Below are 19,548 nucleotides of genomic sequence, written 5' to 3'. Positions count from 1 at the left end.
GGAGCAGTGCCTGAGTTTTGTGTGTGCAGAGGTAGAGGGGACCTCTCTTTGCCTTCTGCTTTAATCCCATCAATGACTTTCTGCCTTGAAGAGTTTCTGCCTTGAAGAGTTTCTGCCTTGAAGAGTTTTCTCCCTGCAAAGGCACAGCCTTAGCTCAAAGAAGCTCAGCCACTGTGGTGCAGCCTGGCCTGGTTCTTTCTGAGCCCTGTTTTTTTCTGGCAGCTGGGTGAAACTCCCAAGTTTTTGGGAATTCTGCAAAGGGTCCCCTCAGCCAAAGGGTTTTCTAGGGGAAAGTAGAATTTTCTTTGTGGTTCTTCCTCCCTGGCCCCAGGAACTCTGGGGAAGCTGCTGTTGGCATCATTGAAACCCCTGAGGTTGTTTTCTTGCCACAGGCTCTTGCAGATGTTAATAGAGAAATAAATACTTTGCTTTCTGCCACCAGCAGCAACATCTTGGAAGTCCTGGGAGGGCTCTTGGGAGAAGCCCCGTGGTGGGAGAGGGGAGGGAGTGGGAGAGGGGAGAGGGTGGGAGAGGGGAGAGGGTGAGACAGGGGAGGGGGTGGGAGAGGGGAGGTGGTGAGAGAGGGGAGGGGGTGAGAGAGGGGAGGGGGTGAGACAGGGAGGTGGTGAGACAAGGAGGTGGTGAGACAAGGGGAGGTGGTGGGAGAGGGGAATGGGTGAGACAGGGGAGGTGGTGGGAGAGGGGAGGTGGTGAGAGAGGGGAGAGGGTGAGAGAGGGGAGAGGGTGAGAGAGGGGAGGGGGTGGGAGAGGGGAGGTGGTGAGAGAGGGGAGGTGGTGGGAGTAGCCCCGTGGTGGGAGAGGGGAGAGGGTGAGAGAGGGGAGGGGGTGGGAGAGGGGAGGGGGTGAGAGAGGGGAGGTGGTGGGAGTAGCCCCGTGGTGGGAGAGGGGAGAGGGTGAGACAGGGGAGGTGGTGGGAGAGGGGAGGTGGTGGGAGAGGGGAGGTGGTGGGAGAGGAGAGATGGCTGCAAGATTTGGGTTCAGTTTCATCTCCTCACCTGGTCTGGGGGGTTTATTGCATGATTGGAAGCCTTCTGGGAGCTGTTTGGAAGGCTGTGTCAAACTCCAGGTGATGTTGACTTTGACAGAAGAGTTTCTTGATTTAGGATCTCTGTCTTGTATTTAAGCCAAATTTGGTTTGTGTGTTGTCTGCTTTAAAGTTTCCTTGGGTTATGTTTTCAAGCTTCTCCTCTACGATCACAGAGGCCAAACAGGATTCAGGGCATTCCCAGTGGGATTGTGCTCTGTGGCCCTGCTAGGACTGGTTGTTTGGGTGACATTGTTTATTTGGTGGATGTTGGGGGTGAGGACAGTTCTTTGTGCCCAGTCTTGGGCTGTACATCCCACAAATGAATTCAGGTTCCTTCCCTTTGCTGCCAAAAACTCAGAGGAATTTGGGAGCAGGTGCTGTGAGAACTGGTAGTTGCTCTGGTTGTGGTGGCCTTGTGGTGTTTGCAGAGGTTCAGACTTTCAGTCCTGGACAAAAAGTCATGGTGAGGTGTCTGTGACTTCCCTTTCTGCTGTGAAGGGCCCCTGGCAGTGCCACAGGAGGAGGGGCTGTGCTGGGTGGGGAGGCTGGCAGGGAGGGCAGGGCAGAGGGAGGGGGCAATGGGGCAGTGGGAGCTGGGCTGTCCTGCTGGTGGGGTTGGCAAGGAGAAGGTGGGGAAGCACCTGAGGGAGGTGCAGGGAGGTCGTTGGGTTTGCTTTGCCAACAGGATTCCCTTTGCTGGGAATTTTCAGACAGACACAGACTGGTTTGTGTTGGAAGGGACCTTAAATCTCACCTTGTTCCACCAGGGACACCTTCCCAACATCCCAGGTTGCCCCAACCTGGCCTTGGGCACTCCCAAGGATGGGGCAGCCACAGTTCCTCTGGGCACTCTGTGCCAGGGCCTGCCCACCCTCCCAGGGAGGGATTCCTGCCCAACATCCATCCCATCTAATCCTGCCCTTGGCAGTTTAAGGCCATTCCCATTGTCCTATCGAGCCATTCCCATTGTCCTATTGAGCCATTCCCCCTTGTCCCTCTTTCCCCTCCTTGTGAGATTTGCACCAAACCCACCCAAGCTGTTTGGGCAGGTTTGTGCCAGCCCTGGGCTGGGAGGGGACAGGCAGTGCCCGACCCAGGGGAGTGTCTGTGGGGACAGTGTTGCCTCTCCCGGGGCAAAGGGGTTTGTGCAGGTTGGCACTGGGTGTCCCTGCTGGCACCAGAGCCCAGGGGGCTGCGGGGTGCCTGGCAAGGGGGAATGGGCAGCAGAAAGGGGAGGGCTCCCCATGGCTTGGGGCACAGAGCCCTCCTGCCTGAGTGAAAGCAGGTGTGGTCCATGTGCCCACGTGGGTGGGCAGGAGGTGCCACAGGGGATGTGGATTCAGGCCCTGCCACCAGCTGTGCCCAGGATGCTGCATGGCATCCCCTGCAAACATCTGGCCCTGCAGCTGTCCTGGCTGCCCCCAGGCTGGAGGGGCAGGTACATGAGCAGGGCAGGGAGGGAACCAGAGGTGGGAGGAGGTGGAACCTCAGGGCAGAGAGGGTGTCACAGCTGGTGCCACACAGACAGACCTTCCTCTTCCTCACCCAGGACCGGTGGGTGGCAACAAGAGCTGTGTGGTGTGGCTGCCACTCCTCCTTCCTTTGGGCTGCCAATCCTCCTTCTTTTTGGCTGCCACTCCTCCTTCCTTTGGGTTCTGCCCTTGCCCATCTTGCCCTGAGAGCCTGGCCCTGGGGCTCCTCTGTGCCCACCCTTGGGCTTTCCTCCTTTCTCTCATTCCATGGGTGTTCCTGCTGGCTGGGAGGTCCCAACACTGACACAGGAAGGCCCAGGAGACGTCACAGGGCATGTGAAGATGCAAAGGGAAGAGGAAGTGGTTGGATTTCTTCTTTTAGAGAAATGCTATTTATAGCCTGCAGTGCCCCAGGGGCTGCAGTGACACACCTGCCACACACAGGGGTGGATTTTTCTCTCCAGCTTCACGTTCTGGTGGGCACAGCTTGGGGGCTTTGGGTTCTGACCCACCACAGTCACAGGACCATGGGGGATGTGCCCCTGAGGTCACCTGAGCTCGTGACCACGTGTTAGGCTCCAGCTGGAGTTAGGAGTGTGAGCAGAGCCAGGAGAAGCCTCCAGGGTGCCGTGGGGTGCCCATGGGGCAGCGACACTGAGGTGTACTGGGAGCTGTGCCATCTGTGCCCACAAACCTGCTCTGTGGCTGCACCTCCCCAGACCAGGCTCTGGGAACAGCCTTCCCACTGCCCTGCCTTCTGCTCTGCCAGGACATGAACCACCTGGATGAAGGGGTGGAGTTCCTGCCTGCCATGAACTCCAGGAAGGTGGAGAAGCGCGGCCCGAAGCGGCGCGTGGTGGTCGCGGTGCTGCTCGTGGTGTTCCTGCTCGTCTCCCTCACCACTGGCCTCCTGATCTGGCACTTCAAATGTGAGTGTGGCATCTGGAGGGTGGTGGCATGGAGGGGGATACCCTGGGAATGTGCCCATCCATGTGGAAAAGCTTTATTACCTGGTGCTGCTCACAGGTGCCCTCCTTGCTCTGGGGAGGCTCCGGGAAGTGGGGGGACAACTTTGGGACCCCCTGTCCCATTGCTGTGCTTGGGGACCTGCTGTGCCACTGTGCCAGCCCTCACTGCCCCTGGGACCCCGAACTCTGCCCTGGGACCCCGAACTCTGCCCTGGGACCCCAAACTCTGCCCTGAGACCCTGAACTCTGACCCCAAACTCTGCCCCTCCTGACCCTGAACTCTCTCCCTGTGACCCTAAACTCTGCCCTTGTGACCCCAAACCCTGCTCTGTGACCCCAAACTGCCCTGTGATCCCAAACTCTGCCCTTGTGACCCCAAACTCTGCCCTGGAACCCTGAACTCTGCCCTGGGACACTGAACTCTGACCCTGAACTCTGCCCTGGGACCCTGAACTCTCTCCCTGTGACCCCAAACTCTGACCCCAGACTCTGCCCTGGGACCCTGAACTCTGCCCTGGGACCCTGAACTCTGCCCCCAAACTCTGCCCTGTGACCCCAAACTCTGCCCCTCCTGACCCTGAACTCTCTCCCTGTGACCCTAAACTCTGCCCTTGTGACCCCAAACCCTGCCCTGTGACCCCAAACTCTGCCCCTGTGACCCCAAACTCTGCCCCTGTGACCCCAAACTCTGCCCTGTGACCCCAAACTCTGATCCCAAACTCTGCCCTGTGACCCCAAACTCTGACCCCAAACTCTGCCCTGTGACCCCAAACCCTGCCCCTCCTGACCCTGAACTTTGCCCCCAAACTCTGCCCTGTGACCCCAAACTCTGCCCCTGCTGACCCCAAACTCTGCCCCTGTGACCCCAAACTCTGACCCCAAACTCTGCCCTGTGACCCCAAACTCTGCCCTGTGACCCCAAACTCTGACCCCAAACTCTGCCCTGTGACCCCAAACTCTGCCCTTGTGACCCCAAACTCTGCCCTGTGACCCCAAACTCTGACCCCAAACTCTGCCCTGTGACCCCAAACTCTGCCCTTGTGACCCCAAACTCTGACCTGTGACCCCGAGCTCTGCCCTGTGACCCCAAACTCTGACCCCAAACTCTGCCCTGTGACCCCAAACTCTGACCCTGTGACCCCAAACTCTGCCCCTGCTGACCCCAAGCTCTGCCCCTGCAGACAGGAATGCCCCTGTCCGGAAGGTTTTCAATGGGCACCTGCGGGTGCTGAACTGGGAATTCCTGGATGCCTACGAGAATTCCAGCTCTCCAGAGTTCACCATGTTGGCCCAGAAGGTGAAGAGCACGGTAAGAGGGTCCTTGTAAGCAGGAATTTTCCTCTCACCCTGTGCCCACAGGGATATTCCATGTGAGATTCCTTGGAGCTTCCTGGCTGCTCTCAGCTCTCCCTGCCCACCAGGACATGCTGGCTGGCAGCAGGGACCTGCACTGGCATCCCAACTGCATCCTGGTGCCACAGGGCACATGCCAGGGGGGTGGATGAGGCTGGAGGGGGTCAGACTCAGGGTTTGTGCTCCCCCTGGACAGAGCAGGGAGGGCTGAGCCAGAGCAGGCAGTGCTGGGCAGGGCTGGGCTCTGCTGGGACTCTCAACTCTCCTTCTTGCTCTCTTTGGCTCCTCAGGTTCCTGCAGCCAGGGGTGCTGGGTATGTGCCCTCATTTTCTAGGGTGGCCTCCAAGCTTGGTCTGTCTTTAGCCTTTCCTCTCTCCTCACTTCCAGACGTGCTGAACTCACCTCTTTAACCCTTTCAGGTGGAGGAGATCTACAGGAACCATGCAGATATTGGCCCTTACCACAAAGACACAGTGATCACTGCCTTCAGGTGGGTGGTGGGTGCTGAGGGTGAGGGAGGGCACTGCTGGGGTGCCACACAGCCATTGACCCTCATCCCTGGGGGTTGGGGGCACTCCAGGAGTCACCCTGGGGTTGGGGGCACCCCAGAAGTCACCCTGGGGTACCCCAGGAATCACCCTGGGGTTGGCGGCACTCCAGGAGTCACCCTGAGGGTTGAGGGCACTCTAAGAGACACCCTGGGGTTGGGGGCACCCCAAGAGACACCCTGGGGTTGGGGGCACCCCAGGAGTCACCCTGGGGGTTGGGGGCACCCCAAGAGACACCCTGGGGTTGGGGGCACCCCAGGAGTCACCCTGGGGGTTGGGGGCACTCCAGGAGTCACCCTGGGGTTGGGGGCACTCCAGGAGTCACCCTGGGGTTGGGGGCACTCCAGGAGTCACCCTGAGGGTTGAGGGCACTCCAAGAGACACCCTGGGGTTGGGGGCACCCCAAGAGACACCCTGGGGTTGGGGGCACCCCAAGAGTCACCCTGGGATTGGGGGCACTCCAGGAGTCACCCTGGGGTTGGGGGCACCCTAAGAGACACCCTGGGCTTGGGGGCACCCTGGGAGTCACGCTGGGGTTGGGGGCACCCCAAGAGTCGCGCTGAGGATTGGGGTCACCCCAGGAGTCACCCTGAGTTTGGGGGCACTCCAAGAGACACCCTGGGGTTGGGGGCACCCCAAGAGTCACCCTGGGATTGGGGGCACCCCGGGAGTCACCCTGGGGGTTGGGGACAGTCCAGGAGTCACCCTAGGGTTGGGGGCACCCCAGGAGTCACTCTGGGGTACCCCAGGAATCACCCTCGGGTTGGGGGCACTCCAGGAGTCACCCTGGGCTTGGGGACACTCTGGAAGTCACCCTGAGGTTGGGGGCACTCCAGGAGTCACCCTGGGATTGGGGGCACTCTGGGGATCACCCTGGGGTACCCCAGGAGTCACCTGGGGTGAGGACAGGATGGGTACTGAAGAGCCACCTGAAAATGTGTGTTGTTCTCTGCCAATCATCCTGGGCAAATCATGCACTGAGCTGCCATGGGGGTGCCTGGCAGCTTTGACAGGGACTCCCTGGGCTGGCAGGGCCTTGGCTGGACCTTCACACTCTCCCTCCCCCATGGGTGGCTCCAGAAATGTGTCCTCCATCAAGTGTCCTGCCCCCCTGTGCCTGTCCTTGCCCTCATGCCCCCCGTACCCTTCCCGCAGCGAGGGCAGTGTCATTGCCTACTACTGGTCGGAGTTCCTGGTGCCCAAGTACCGGGAGCAGAGCCTGGACAGGGCCATGGCTGACAAGCAGAGCCTGGTGCAGAGGTGGAACCCACGCCTGAGGAACCCCCTGCTGAAGGTGGAGTCGGTCATCGCCTTCCGTGAGTGTTGGGTGATCCTCTGCTGGCACTGGGGGGGTGGCACTGCAGGGGGAGGGGGTTGGGCACAGCCCTGCCCTGGGGGACGTCAGGCAGCCCTCAGGGTGGGTGTGAGGACCTGGGGTTTGTGGCATGGCTTAGTGGGATGGATAGACTGGAGGCTGCATGGACCTGCTGCCCTTCCCGAGTGCCCTGTGTGCCCCTCTGAGCCCCTCTGAGCCCAGTGCAGGGGCACAGGCTGAATCCAAGTGCCCTGTGTGCCCCTCTGAGCCCAGTGCAGGGGCACAGGCTGAATCCAAGTGCCCTGTGTGCCCCTCTGAGCCCCTCTGAGCCCAGTGCAGGGGGACAGGGATGAATCCAAGTGCTCTGTGTGCCCCTCTGAGCCCAGTGCAGGGGGACAGGCTGGATCCAAGTGCCTTGTGTGCCCCTCTGAGCCCAGTGCAGGGGCACAGGGATGAATCCAAGTGCCCTGTGTGCCCCTCTGAGCCCCTCTGAGCCCAGTGCAGGGGGACAGGCTGGATCCAAGTGCCTCGTGTGCCCCTCTGAGCCCAGTGCAGGGGCACAGGGATGAATCCAAGTGCCCTGTGTGCCCCTCTGAGCCACTCTGAGGCCAGTGCAGGGGCACAGGGATGAATCCAAGTGCTCTGTGTGCCCCTCTGAGCCCAGTGCAGGGGGACAGGATGAATCCTCCCTCTGCTGAGGAGGAGCTTGGTCCCTCAGCTGCCCAGAGCCCAGACAGGAGCAACCTGCCCTGCCCAGCCTGCCAGGAGAGATCCCACAAGCCAGCCCTGCCCAGAGCAGGTCCCAGGGCTGACCTCAGCTCTGTGCCCAGGGATTTGCCATAGCCCAAAGGGTGACACCAGCTCTGTTTTCTCCTGCAGCTGTGGACCCCAGCCTAGCTCACTCCTCCCGGGACAGTAAGTAGAGTTCTTCAACCTCAGTGGCCTCTTTGGGGTGGTGGTTGCCGTTGCAGGGTGGGAGGGGTGGTCTGACCCTGGGGTGCTCCTTGAGGCTGGTTTGGGGTTGGAAAGACTGGCACAACTGTTACCCAGCAAGAGTGTGCCCTGCCAGAGGCATCTGGAATTGCTCTCCACATCCCTGGGAGAGGCAGGGCAGGGCAGGACCACCAGGTGTCCTGGCGTTGTGGTTTGAAGCCCAGCTGGAGCCACCATTGTCGCTCCAGATCCAAACCACAGCTCTGTGCCAGCTGCTGAGGAGAAATGAGCTCTGCCCTGGCTGGCACCAGGAGGGCACCCTGCTAACTGTTGCTGCTCTCTGGGCAGACAGCTGCATGTTCTCCCTGCATGCCAAGGAAGGGCAGGTCACCAGTTTCACCACGCCGGGCTTCCCCAACAGCCCCTACCCCAACAACGCCCTCTGCTACTGGGCACTGAGGGCAGATGCCAGCTCCAGGATCAGCCTCACCTTCAAGACCCTGGAGCTGGAGCCCTGCAGAGATGACAGTGACTACATCAAGGTCTACGACTCGCTGAGCCCTGCGGAGCCCCACGCTTTGGTCAGGTCAGTGTTCCCTGGGATCTGAGCTCCTGTCCCTGCTCAGAGCTCCCCTGTGCTGCTCCAGCCTCCCAGCCCAGCTGTGCCTCATGGATTCTGTGCTTTGCCTCCTAGGCTTTGTGGGAACTACGCCCCATCCTACAACCTGACCTTCCTGTCCTCCCAGAACGTCCTGCTGGTCACTCTGGTCACCAACAAGGAGGGGCGATTCCCTGGCTTTAAGGCTGAGTTCTTCCAGCTGCCCAAGATGAAAGGTGAGCAGAGCCCTTGGCCTCTTTCCCCCACCCCTCCCTGCCGTGGGCAGCTGAACTGGGAGGTGGCTGTGGCTGTGGTTGGTTTGTCAGGGATGTTTCCAGGGCTGGAGCACCTGGAAATGGGTCACATCTTGGCCTTGCCCACTGTGCTCTTGGCTGCTTTAATGATGTCCCCTGAGGAGGCCAAAATAAGAATTATGTTGGGTTAGACATGCAGATTGGTGTATGCAGGAAGCAGCTAATTGATCTCCTGGGTTCTCCCAAGCCTTGGAGCAGAGCTGGTCCCTCCAGAGAGTGACTGTTGTCTCTGCCACCCCTCCTGCCTCGGGTGACAGCAGCTGAGGCTTGGGAAAACCACATGGCTGAGTCTCTGACCTCTTTCCATCTTCTGTTTGTCTGCAGCCTGTGGTGGCACCCTGAGGGGAGAGAGTGGCACCTTCACCACCCCCTATTACCCAGCACACTACCCCCCAGACACGGACTGTGTGTGGGACATCGAGGTGAGATGGGCCCTCCCTGCCCCAGTCAGGCTGTCCCATGTCCCTGGCCAGGCAGGACACAGTCCAGGGAGCTCCCAGAGCTGCTGCCCAGACCTCTGAGCTGAGCTGGTTGAGGGAGGGTTGGGAGCTGGGGGCAAAGGCAGGGAGGCTGTGAGAGAGAGGCCTGAACCCCACAGTTAATGTAGCCCCAAAAAACCCTGTAGCTTCACTCAGAGAGAGTGCTCAGGGATTGGAATGAGCTGCCCAGAGAGGGGGTGGATTCCCCATCCCTGGAGGTTTTTCAGCTGAGCTTGGCCGTGGCACTGAGTGCCATGATCTGGTAAAGGGACTGGAGTTGGACCAAGGGTTGGACTTGATGATCTTGGAGATCTTTTCCAACCCAATCCACTCCATGATTCTATGAAAAGACATGAGGGTGTGGGCTTTGGGGCAGGCCAGTCACTGGCTTCTGACCAGAGGTGTGGCTGCCACCCCTCTGTGTGCCTGTCCCATCAGACATCCTGGCACTGGGGTGGCTCATACTATGAAGGTGTTTCTTTTCCTGCTGGAAAACTGACTTTCTTCCTATTTTCAGTTATCTTTTATCCTGTTCCCATGAAGCTTATTCCCTTTTCCTTGCTCCACCCCCCCCCACTGTGCCCCTTGTGCAGGTGCCCTCTGTGAGGAACGTCAAGGTGCGTTTCAACATGTTCTTCGTGCTGGAGCCAGGGACACCCATCAGCTCCTGCCCCAAGGACTATGTGCAGGTCAACAGCACGAGGTGGGTGCTGGGGGCTGTCTGACCCCACTGAGGCTTTGTTGGGGAGCACAGAACTTGCTTTCCTCAGCCCTGCTGTGGGAATAGTGTGCTGGTGCTCCTTGGGGTGGGGATCTGCCTGTGGTGAGAGGAGAGCCCCAGGCTCGGGGAGGAGACCCTGGGTGTGTTGTGTGCAGCTGAATCCCCCCAGATTCTGTCATGGCACATGGCTGGTGTGAGGGAAGGCAGAACCATCCAGGGTGGGTTTGTTTGGATGAGCAAACCTCCGTTCTTGAGGTGTTTCTCTTGTGTTCTGTGATGCATTTCCTGCTGCATTAGCTGTGTGCTGTTACACAGCCTGATACAACTTGGCCAGACAAGTTGGTACCTCCCAGGGATGTGATCAGTTTAATTTCACAGTGTTTTGGTGAAGGAGCTGACTCTGCTTTGGGGAGAGGGTTTCAAAGTCAACACCTGCCTCTGCAGCCCTGAGTTCCTGCAGTAGTTTGTAAACGATCCCACCTGCCCCTGGTGGGATGGGATCCTGCACAAATCCAGCATGTGCAAGCTCAGACACATCACTGGGACAGGCAGGGGGTGGGAGAACTTGTCCACAGTCATTCCTAAGGTCTCAATTTGATGTTTGCCCAAACCTATGAGTGGCAGTAGAATCTGGACCCAGCTGGGACCAGACCTGCTCCCTGCCCTCTTGCCCCTTCTGCTCTGAGATGGGGAGTGACCCCCGTGCCCGTGGGAGGTCAGGGATGGAGGGGAGTTTGTTCAGCCCTGGAGTGTCCCCTGCCCTGTCCCTGCAGGTACTGTGGGGAGCGCTCCCAGTTTGTGGTGGCCAGCAACACCAACAGGATCCAGGTGCGCTTCCACTCGGACCAGTCCTACACGGACACGGGGTTCTCCGCGGAGTTCCTGTCCTACGACTCCAGTGACCGTGAGTGGCATCCCAGGGCTGGGGGGGAGCTGCTTCCCTGAGATCCACTTCCCCTGAGACCCACAGCTGCTTCCCTGAGACCCACAGCTGCTTTCCTTGAGACCCACAGCTGCTTCCCTGAGACCCACAGCTGCTTCCCTGAGATCCACAGCTGTATCCCTGAGATCTACTTCCCCTGAGACCCACAGCTGCATCCCTGAGACCCACAGCTGCATCCCTGAGACCCACATCTGTATCCCTGAGACCCACATCTGTTTCCCTGAGACCCACATCTGTATCCCTGAGTCCACAGCTGTATCCCTGAGACCCACATCTGTATCCCTGAGATCCACAGCTGCTTCCCTGAGACCCACAGCTGTATCCCTGAGACCCACAGCTACTTTCCCTGAGATCACAGCTGTATCCCTGAGACCCACAGCTGCTTTCCCTGAGACCCACAGCTGTATCCCTGAGACCCACAGCTGTATCCCTGAGACCCACAGCTGTATCCCTGAGATCACAGCTGTATCCCTGAGACCCACAGCTGTATCCCTGAGATCACAGCTGTATCCCTGAGACCCACAGCTGTATCCCTGAGATCACAGCTGTATCCCTGAGATCCACAGCTGCTTCCCTGAGACCCACAGCTGTTTCCCTTCCTCCTTGCTTCCCTGTAAACTGCCCTTTCCCAGCAGGATGACAGCGTGGCTCATTCCCCTGGGAGCCCCCTGGTTTCCCTGCTGTGTCCTGCTGGGAGCAGGCACGGGGAGCACTGTGTGCTTTGGGAAAGGGATGTAGAGGGGACACCTGAAGGGCTCACAGGTGTTTTTTTCCCCTTTGCCCCCTCCCAGCCTGCCCTGGTAAGTTCACCTGCAACACTGGGCGCTGCATCGACCGGAGCATGCGCTGCGATGGGTGGCTGGACTGTGTGGATGGCAGCGACGAGAGGGCCTGCAGTAAGTCCCTCCTGGGTTCCCCTTTGGCATGACATGGCATGGGAAGGGTTGTGACGCCCCATGGGGGCTGTTCTGAGGGTGTTTGGTGTGGGCAATGTGCCTCAGCACTGCCTTCCTGCAGTGAGATCCATGTGGGATCCTTTCCCATCACAGGAGCTAATCCAGCTCTCTCCCAGTGGCATCTCTCTCCCTTTCCAGTCCCTCCCAGTTGGGAATATGTTTTCCTGTGTAATCCTCCTGACTGTGGGTTTGGCTGAGCTGGTGGTGTGAAGGGACACATTTCCTTACCCAACCAGGCAGACTTTGCAGAGCACATCTGGAAAACCTGGGGGATAGCTGGAAGTTGTTTCTTTGTGCAGCAGGTTTTCCTCCTGGATTAGCAGGGCTGTCCTGTAGTTAATGTTACTCTCCAGGGTCTGCAGTTCATTAGAGAGGATGGGAATCGCCTGGTTTGGGGGATTCCTCCTTGTGAGTGGTCCTGGTTTCTCAGGTGCTTTCCCACTGCTTGTAGCAATTGCTTTGCTGCAGTTGTTGCCTGGGGCTGTCCTGCAGTGGTGTCCTGCACCTTCAGCCTCTGCTGCCTGAAGCAGCACAGCTCCAGGTGAAGGATGGAAATGCTGTGCTGTGTCCCGAGTGTGGCACATATATTGGTATATGCCTACATGGGCATGGTCCTGAGTTTTTTTCTGGGTTCCCAACTGTTTGCACACCCACTGGGAGAGCTGCCACAGTGTCAGGGTCCCTGGGGACTCCACAGGTGGCTTTGCAGGTCTCTCCCCTGATTTCTAGCACTGGAAGGGGATGCCCAGGGAGGTTTGGAGTCCCCAGCCCTGGAAGTGTCCAAGGAAGGACTGGCCATAGCACTCAGTGCTCTGGGCTGGGGGACAAGGTGGGCATCGGGTACAGGGTGGGCTCCATGGGCTGGGAGGGCCTTTCCAGCCTTAATGACCCTGGGATTCTCCCTCCCCTTTTCCAGACTGTACTGAGCAGCAGTTCAGGTGCCAGAATGGCTGGTGCAAGCCCAAGTTCTGGGTCTGTGACAACGTGAACGACTGTGGTGACAACAGTGACGAGCTGCAGTGCAGTGAGTGACTCCCCGTGGGCTGACAGGGCTGAGGAGGCTCGTGGGGTGGAGGGAGGCAAGTGCTGTGCTGGAAATGAGTGGGCAACCCCCCCAGAATAACAGCCTAGCACAGGTTCAGCCTCCAGGGGCCCCGAGAGAGCCCAGAGGGAAGAAGGATGAGCAGAGGTGTGGGAAAAGTGGGTTTTGGGGAAAGAAAGGGCTGAGTAACTGAGAGGTGATGTGCAGTTTGGAGAAGAGCCTGGAGACAGGATGCTGGAGCTGGAGGTGCTGTGCCTGGGGAGGGCAGATGGGCACAGCCCTGTGCTGAGGTGCTGCAGCACCCCTGCCCTGCCCTGCCCTGTGTCCCCAGGCTGTGCAGCCGACAGCTTCAAGTGTGACAACGGGAAGTGTGTCCCCAGCACGCACAAGTGTGACGGGAAGGACGACTGTGGGGACGGCAGCGACGAGGGCAGCTGTGCCACAGGTGAGGGGTGCTCTGTGTGCTCTTGAGAGGTGCTGGGGAAGGGGGCAGGGGGTGGCAGGAGCTGCCAGGAGTGGGCTGAGCCTGTGTCTGTGCTGCTCAGCAGGTCAGACAGCAGTGCCCTGCAGGGAGCACACCTACAAGTGCCGCAGCGGGCGCTGCATCAGCAAACAGAACCCCGAGTGCGACGGGGAGAGCGACTGCGAGGACAGCTCCGACGAGGACAACTGCAGTGAGTGCCTGGGGAGGGGGCACAGCAGGGCAGGGCCTCTGAGGGGGGCACCCCACCCACGCAGAGAGAGCCCCTGGGTGTCAGTGTGTGGTGGCTTGACCTGGAAGAGGTTCAGCAGCTTGGGGAGTGTGTGTTGTTCAGGATGGGGAATGCAGGGGTTTATCTGTGTATTGATGGACTTGGAAGTAAAATGGCAGCTAATTTGGCATCAGCCCTCCCTGACATGGGTAACAGGGCACTTAATGAGTTCATCATTAGCAAGTTTGCAGATGACACCAAGATGGGAGAGAGTGTTGACCTGCTGGAGGGCAGGAGGGGCATGGACGGGCTGGAGGGCAGGAGGACTCTGCAGAGGGAGCTGGATAGACTTGAGAGATGGGCTGATTCCAGTGGGGTGAAGCTCAACAAGGCCAAGTGCAGGTCCTGCCCTTTGGCCAAAACAACCCCCTGCAGTAGCTCAGGGTGGGCACAGAATGGTTGGAGAGCAGCCAGGGGGAAAGGGACCTGGGGGTTGGATTGACAGGAAGCTCAACATGAGCCAACAGTGTGCTCAGGTGGCCAAGAAGGCCAATGGGATCCTGGCCTGGATCCAAACCAGCGTGGCCAGCAGGCCCAGGGCAGTGACCCTTCCCCTGGACTCAGCACTGGGGAGGCCACACCTTGAGTGTTGTGTTCAGTTCTGGGCCCCTCAGTTGAGGAAAGAGATTGAGGGGCTGGAGCGGGGCCAGAGAAGAGCAACGAGGCTGGAGAAGGGACTGGAGCACAAGTGCTGTGGGGAGAGGCTGAGGGAGCTGGGGGTGTTCAGCCTGGAGAAGAGGAGGCTCAGAGGTGACCTCAGCACTGTCTGGAACTGCCTGAAGGGAAGTTGTGGCCAGCTGGGGGTTGGTCTCTTCTCCCAGACACTCAGCAATAGGACAAGGGGGCACGATGGGCTCAAGCTCTGCCAGGGGAAATTGAAGTTGGAGAGCAGAAAGAAATTCTTTGCAGAGAGAGTGCTCAGGGATTGGAATGGGCTGCCCAGAGAGGGGGTGGATTCCCCATTCCTGGAGGTTTTTCAGCTGAGCTTGGCCGTGGCTCTGAGTGCCATGATCTGGTAAAGGGACTGGACTTGGACCAAGGGTTGGACTTGATGATCTCAGAGGTCTCTTCCAACCCAGCTGATTCAATGATTGTATGATTTTGGTGTCCAGTGCCCCCAGGGGGCAGGGGGGAGGTGTGGGATGAGCACAGCACTAACCCAGCCCCTCTCCTTCCCCTCAGACTGCGGGTCACGCTCCTACGTGCGGAAGTCGCGCATCGTGGGCGGGCAGAACTCGGACGTGGGCGAGTGGCCGTGGCAGGTCAGCCTGCACGTCCGGGGCCAGGGCCACATCTGCGGCGCCTCGCTGGTGTCGGACAGGTGGCTGGTGTCAGCTGCCCACTGCTTCCTGCCCCTGCAGGGCATCAGGTACTGGGATCCAGAGCCCCTCAGAGCAGGCAGGAAATGCGATGGTTGAGGGCAGCAGATGCAGGGAATGAACCTGTTACCTGGAGGGGATGTGCCCCCTGGAGGGGATGTGCCCCCTCTTTGTTCCCCACCACGTGGCCCCCAAGATGCCTCAGGAGAGACACACAGAGACCACCAGGGAGGAACCAGAGAGAGCTTTATTGCCATGGGTAGGGATATTTAAAGGTTTTGGTGGGATTCAAGTTACAACTTTTATAAACCAATAAGGAACAAGGGATTCCAACCAATGGGAGAGGGTCAAGCAGGGACCAACAAGGAAAACTTATACAAACTTTTCAAACTTTTACAACCAGTGGGACAGGGTGAAACAGGAACAAATAAGGAAAACTCTACAAACTTTCCAAGGTCAGCTCAGGCTGTCCTGGTTGGTGAGGAAAGGTCTCTAAGGGGATTTTGGGAAGGAGACAGTGACCCAGGAAAAAAAGAACAAAGAATCCATCTTGTAACATATATTTATACAACCATAAAACCTTGTTTTAAGGGCATTTGGACTTCCCTCTTTACCATCTGCACAAGCCCATTTCTTACAAGATTTTTTCCATCTTTGATAGTGCATGTTCTCTGCCACAGGGGAGGGGTTTTCAAGGAAACTCTCCCAGGCAGTGGCACAGACCCTCACCCTGTGCCCTGTGTCCCTGCAGGTACTCAGACCCCAGCCTGTGGACAGCCTACCTGGGCCTCACCGACCAGGGTGACCGCAGCAGCCCCAACGTGCAGAGCCGGCAGGTGAAACGCATCATCTCCCACCCCTCCTTCAACGACTTCACCTACGACTACGACATCGCTGTGCTGGAGCTGCAGAGCCCTGTCACCTTCTCAGCTGTGGTGCAGCCCATCTGCCTGCCCGATGCCACCCACAACTTCCCCGTGGGCAAGGACCTGTGGGTGACCGGCTGGGGGGCGACCGCCGAAGGGGGTGAGTGCTGGACTGGGATCTGGGGGTGAATTGTTGCATTTCATGTAGTTTTCCCAAAGAAACTGTGGCTGTCCCATCACTGGAAGTGTCCAAGGCCATGTTGGACAGGACTTGGAGCAACCTGTTCTGGTGGAAGGTGACCATGGCAGGAGGTGGAACGAGATGAGCTTTAACATCTCATCCAAACCATTCAGTGGTTCTATGATGTCTTACTTTGAGGGAAACCAAAATGTTTACCCAAACCAGAGGAGAAGATTCCTTCTCAAAAAACACGTCACCCCTTATTAAATTTAAAAAACTCTTTTAATTAGAAAATGTATATAGAAGGATAACTGTTCTTAACTACTATATATATAGATATAACTATAAACAGACCAGAGCAAACTACTCCCCCAGCACCAAAAAAAAACCAAAAAACCCAAAAAGAAACCCCACAAAAAACCCTAATCCCCCAAACTGTGGGTTCCTTCTGGTGCAGTTGTATTTATGGACAGTGGCAGAGTCACACCTCAGTCACGAGGTGAATTCTCTGTTCCCAGTGAGGCAGAGCCCAGGGGACTGTGACATGGGGCAGGAGGGAGCCTTTCCCATGGGGGAAAAGCAGACTCTCCCTGTCTATCCTTTGTTCAAAAGAAGGAAACGCTGGGAGTTGAGGAGTGGTGGGAATTCCCAGAAATCTCCTTGTAGTCAGTCCCCAGGAGAAAGGTCTGCAGTGTTTCCCAAAGCAGCTGTGACCCCTCTCTCCTCTCTCTCTGTCTGGAGCTCAGGGTGCCCAGAGATGGAGGGGGAAGGAGAAGAGCAGAGCCAGAAGGAGCTCTCACCAGCTCAGCAAACAGTGGCTCTGTCCCAGCAGCTGCCCAAAACAAAGTGAAGCAGCACCCAGGGAAAGCTTCTCCCCCTCCCAGGGGCTGGGGGTCTGTCCCCCCATTAAGTTGGAATCTGGAGTCGTTAACCACTCCTTTGTTCTCAGTCCTTGGCACTTCAGTGCCCCAAACCTTTGTGTTGGTAGGGTGAGAAAAATTCCCTGAAGGTCTCCCACCAGCACCTCCCTTTGTCTGAACCTTTAACATGATTTTTGTGTTTCTGGAGTGGGAGCTGCTTCAAACCCCTGTGTTTTTCCTTCCCCTCCAGGCACTGGAGCCTCCATCCTGCAGAAGGCAGAGATCAGGCTCATCAACCAGACTGTGTGTAACCAGCTGCTGACAGACCAGCTGACACCACGCATGATGTGTGTGGGGATCCTCACCGGGGGCGTGGACGCCTGCCAGGTAGGGCAGCACCTGGGCTTGGGGCTCTGTGGTGCTCCTGGGGCAGGGACACAACCCATTGGCACTCACACTTTGAACCTACAACAAATCTGTGTGAATCCTCCTGGCTTGGAAGGGGCACCAGCAGCAAGTTGGGTTGACATGGCCTGCCCAGAGAGGGGGTGGATTCCCCATCCCTGGAGGTTTTTAAGATGAGACTGGATGTGGCAGTGAGTGCCATGATCTGGTGATCACAGTGGGGTTGGATCAAGGGTTGGACTTGATGATCTCGGAGGGCTCTTCCAACCCAGCTGATTCTATGAGTTAGCCTCAGAAAGTCTCAAAGACTGCAGAACTTAAAACCATCCCATCAGGTAGGAGGTACAGTGGGGCTGGATCAAGGGTTGGACTTGATGATCTCAGAGGTCTCTTCCAACTTGGTTGATTCAATGATTTTGTGAGATAGTCTCAAAAAGTCTCAAAGACTACAGGACTTAAAACCATCCCATCAGGTAGGAGGTACAGTGGGGCTGGATCAAGGGTCAAACTTGATGATCTCAGGGGTCTCTTCCAGCCTGGTTGATTCAATGATTCTGTGAGTTAGTCTCAGAAAGTCTCAAAGACTGCAAGACTTAACTCAAAACCATCCCACCAAGTGGGAGGTACTGTGGGGTTAGATCAGGGGTTGGAATTAGACTGAATGATCTCAGAGGTCTCTTCTAACCCAGCTGATTCTATGAGTTAGTCTCAGAAAGTCTCAAAGACTGCAGGACTTAAAACCATCCCATCAGGTAGGAGGTACAGTGGGGCTGGATCAAGGGTCAGACTTGATGATCTCAGAGGTCTCTTCCAGCCTGGTTGATTCAATGATTCTGTGAGTTAGTCTCAGAAAGTCTCAAAGACTGCAAGACTTAACTCAAAACCATCCCATCAGGTAGGAGGTACAACCCCACCCCAGCTTCTTGCTGTTCTTAGTTAGCAAGACAGGCTGCTTGATTTGTTCTTTGTTCTGCCCTTTGTTCTGCCCCTGTAACCCTTATTGCCACACTGAAATATTTGTCACAGAGAATACCCAAAAAACTGTGCTGGCTTAGAAACTGTGCAGTTTCTGCTGGGTTCTTTTGCCCTCAGCACTGTGCCTGCTCATGCTGTGTGTGTGTGTTTGTGTGCAGGGGGACTCTGGGGGGCCCCTGGTCAGCGTGGAGCCCTCGAGCCGCATGTTCCTGGCCGGGGTGGTGAGCTGGGGCGATGGCTGTGCCCAGAGGAACAAGCCTGGCGTGTACAGCCGCCTCACCAGCCTCAGACACTGGATCCAGCAGCACACAGGCCTCTAGGGCGGGTGGATTCCTGCCTGGACACCTCTTGGACACTTGGCAGTGCCAGCCATGCACAGCCTCTACTGTGAACTTCAACCCTCCCTCTACCTCGCTGCCAGTGCCTGGCACTGCCTGTGCAGCCAGAGCTGATGGTTTGGGTCAGTCCTTGGTCTTCCCAACTTAGAAATCCACATTTGGAGAAGTTCTTCCCTTGGTGGGTAAGATAGTGCAGCTCCTGTGAACGACTTTAATGGGCCATCATTCAAGATTATATAGAATAATAAACTTAAGGAATTGAAAATGAAAAGAAAAGACAAACACTTTGTGGTTAGAGGCAAACTTTATTGGACAGGTGCAAAACCAACATGCCTTCAGAATGTATTCTGAGTCCTGGCCATCATCCAGACTCTGGTGCTCAGTCATGCAGGGGGACAAAGGGAGGTCTCACCATGTCTGGGAGGCATCCCCTTGTTGTTCCACACTGTGATCTCCTCCTCTGATCTCTTCCTCTGTCCAACTCAGCCTCTGGCCTGGGCAGTCCAGGTCCAGTGGCCTGAAAGGGAGGAATTGGGGTCCAACAGCGTCCCTGACCCCGAGGGGAGCCAAGGCAAGAGCTGCTGGCACAGCTGGAGCCCCAGGGCCATTGGCATTCCCACACTGTGCCTTTACTCCGTGCTGGGCTGAGCTGGTGCAGCTCCTGCTGAGCCCCAGGGGCCTGAGGGTGAGGAGCACCAGGGCTGCACTGAATCCTTCCTGGAGTGCTCCCTGCAAGGGCAGCACGGGGCAGCTGTGCCCACACAGCCTGGCACCCAGCTGAGTGCTGTAAAGAAGAATGTGACTTGTGGATGTGCTGATTTCCCTCCTGTCTCCTGTGTAGCCTGTTCCCTGCCTCAGCAGAGCACACTCCAGCTGAGTTAGTCCCTCTCTCACCTGTAAATACTTTGTTTTGTAAAACTCTATGAAGTGAGATGCACCAATAAACTGAGATGTTTTCTAATGCTCTGCCTCTGTGGTTCTTCCTGAGCTTCTGTGCAAATGCTCCTGGGTCAGAAACCTGGAGCTCCTGGGTCAGAAACCTGGAGCTCCTGGGTCAGAAACCTGGAGCTCCTGAAACCTGGAGCTCCTGGGTCTGAAACCTGGAGCTGCTGAAACCTGGAGCTCCTGAAACCTGGAGCTCCTGAAACCTGGAGCTCCTGGG

General features: G+C 57.5%; 1 protein-coding gene across 5 annotated transcripts in view; it reads left to right on the top strand.

The window, feature by feature from the left end:
- The window catches only part of ST14 (ST14 transmembrane serine protease matriptase), a 30,756-nt gene extending 11,416 nt beyond the window's left edge, over nt 1-19,340 (top strand). For 4 of the 5 annotated variants that reach the window (XM_071576362.1, XM_071576363.1, XM_071576360.1 and 1 more), the window contains 18 exons: nt 3,290-3,449; nt 4,670-4,797; nt 5,261-5,331; nt 6,545-6,705; nt 7,584-7,619; nt 7,986-8,223; nt 8,332-8,471; nt 8,874-8,971; nt 9,622-9,731; nt 10,523-10,653; nt 11,484-11,588; nt 12,565-12,672; nt 13,022-13,135; nt 13,236-13,364; nt 14,625-14,811; nt 15,513-15,787; nt 16,919-17,055; nt 18,207-19,340. In XM_071576362.1, coding sequence (XP_071432463.1) covers nt 3,290-3,449; nt 4,670-4,797; nt 5,261-5,331; nt 6,545-6,705; nt 7,584-7,619; nt 7,986-8,223; nt 8,332-8,471; nt 8,874-8,971; nt 9,622-9,731; nt 10,523-10,653; nt 11,484-11,588; nt 12,565-12,672; nt 13,022-13,135; nt 13,236-13,364; nt 14,625-14,811; nt 15,513-15,787; nt 16,919-17,055; nt 18,207-18,368 — 2,490 coding nt within the window. In that variant the 3' untranslated portion in view covers nt 18,369-19,340. The remainder of the gene's footprint in view (nt 1-3,289; nt 3,450-4,669; nt 4,798-5,260; nt 5,332-6,544; nt 6,706-7,583; nt 7,620-7,985; nt 8,224-8,331; nt 8,472-8,873; nt 8,972-9,621; nt 9,732-10,522; nt 10,654-11,483; nt 11,589-12,564; nt 12,673-13,021; nt 13,136-13,235; nt 13,365-14,624; nt 14,812-15,512; nt 15,788-16,918; nt 17,056-18,206) is intronic. The other variant, XM_071576361.1, reaches the window with a different exon arrangement.
- Nucleotides 19,341-19,548: the final 208 nt, after the last annotated feature.

The sequence above is a fragment of the Pithys albifrons genome, chromosome 23 (genome assembly GCF_047495875.1).
Source record: "Pithys albifrons albifrons isolate INPA30051 chromosome 23, PitAlb_v1, whole genome shotgun sequence".
Taxonomy (NCBI): domain Eukaryota; kingdom Metazoa; phylum Chordata; class Aves; order Passeriformes; family Thamnophilidae; genus Pithys; species Pithys albifrons.
Note: the sequence above shows the minus strand (reverse complement) of the source record. Positions and strands in the feature narration are given on the sequence as shown.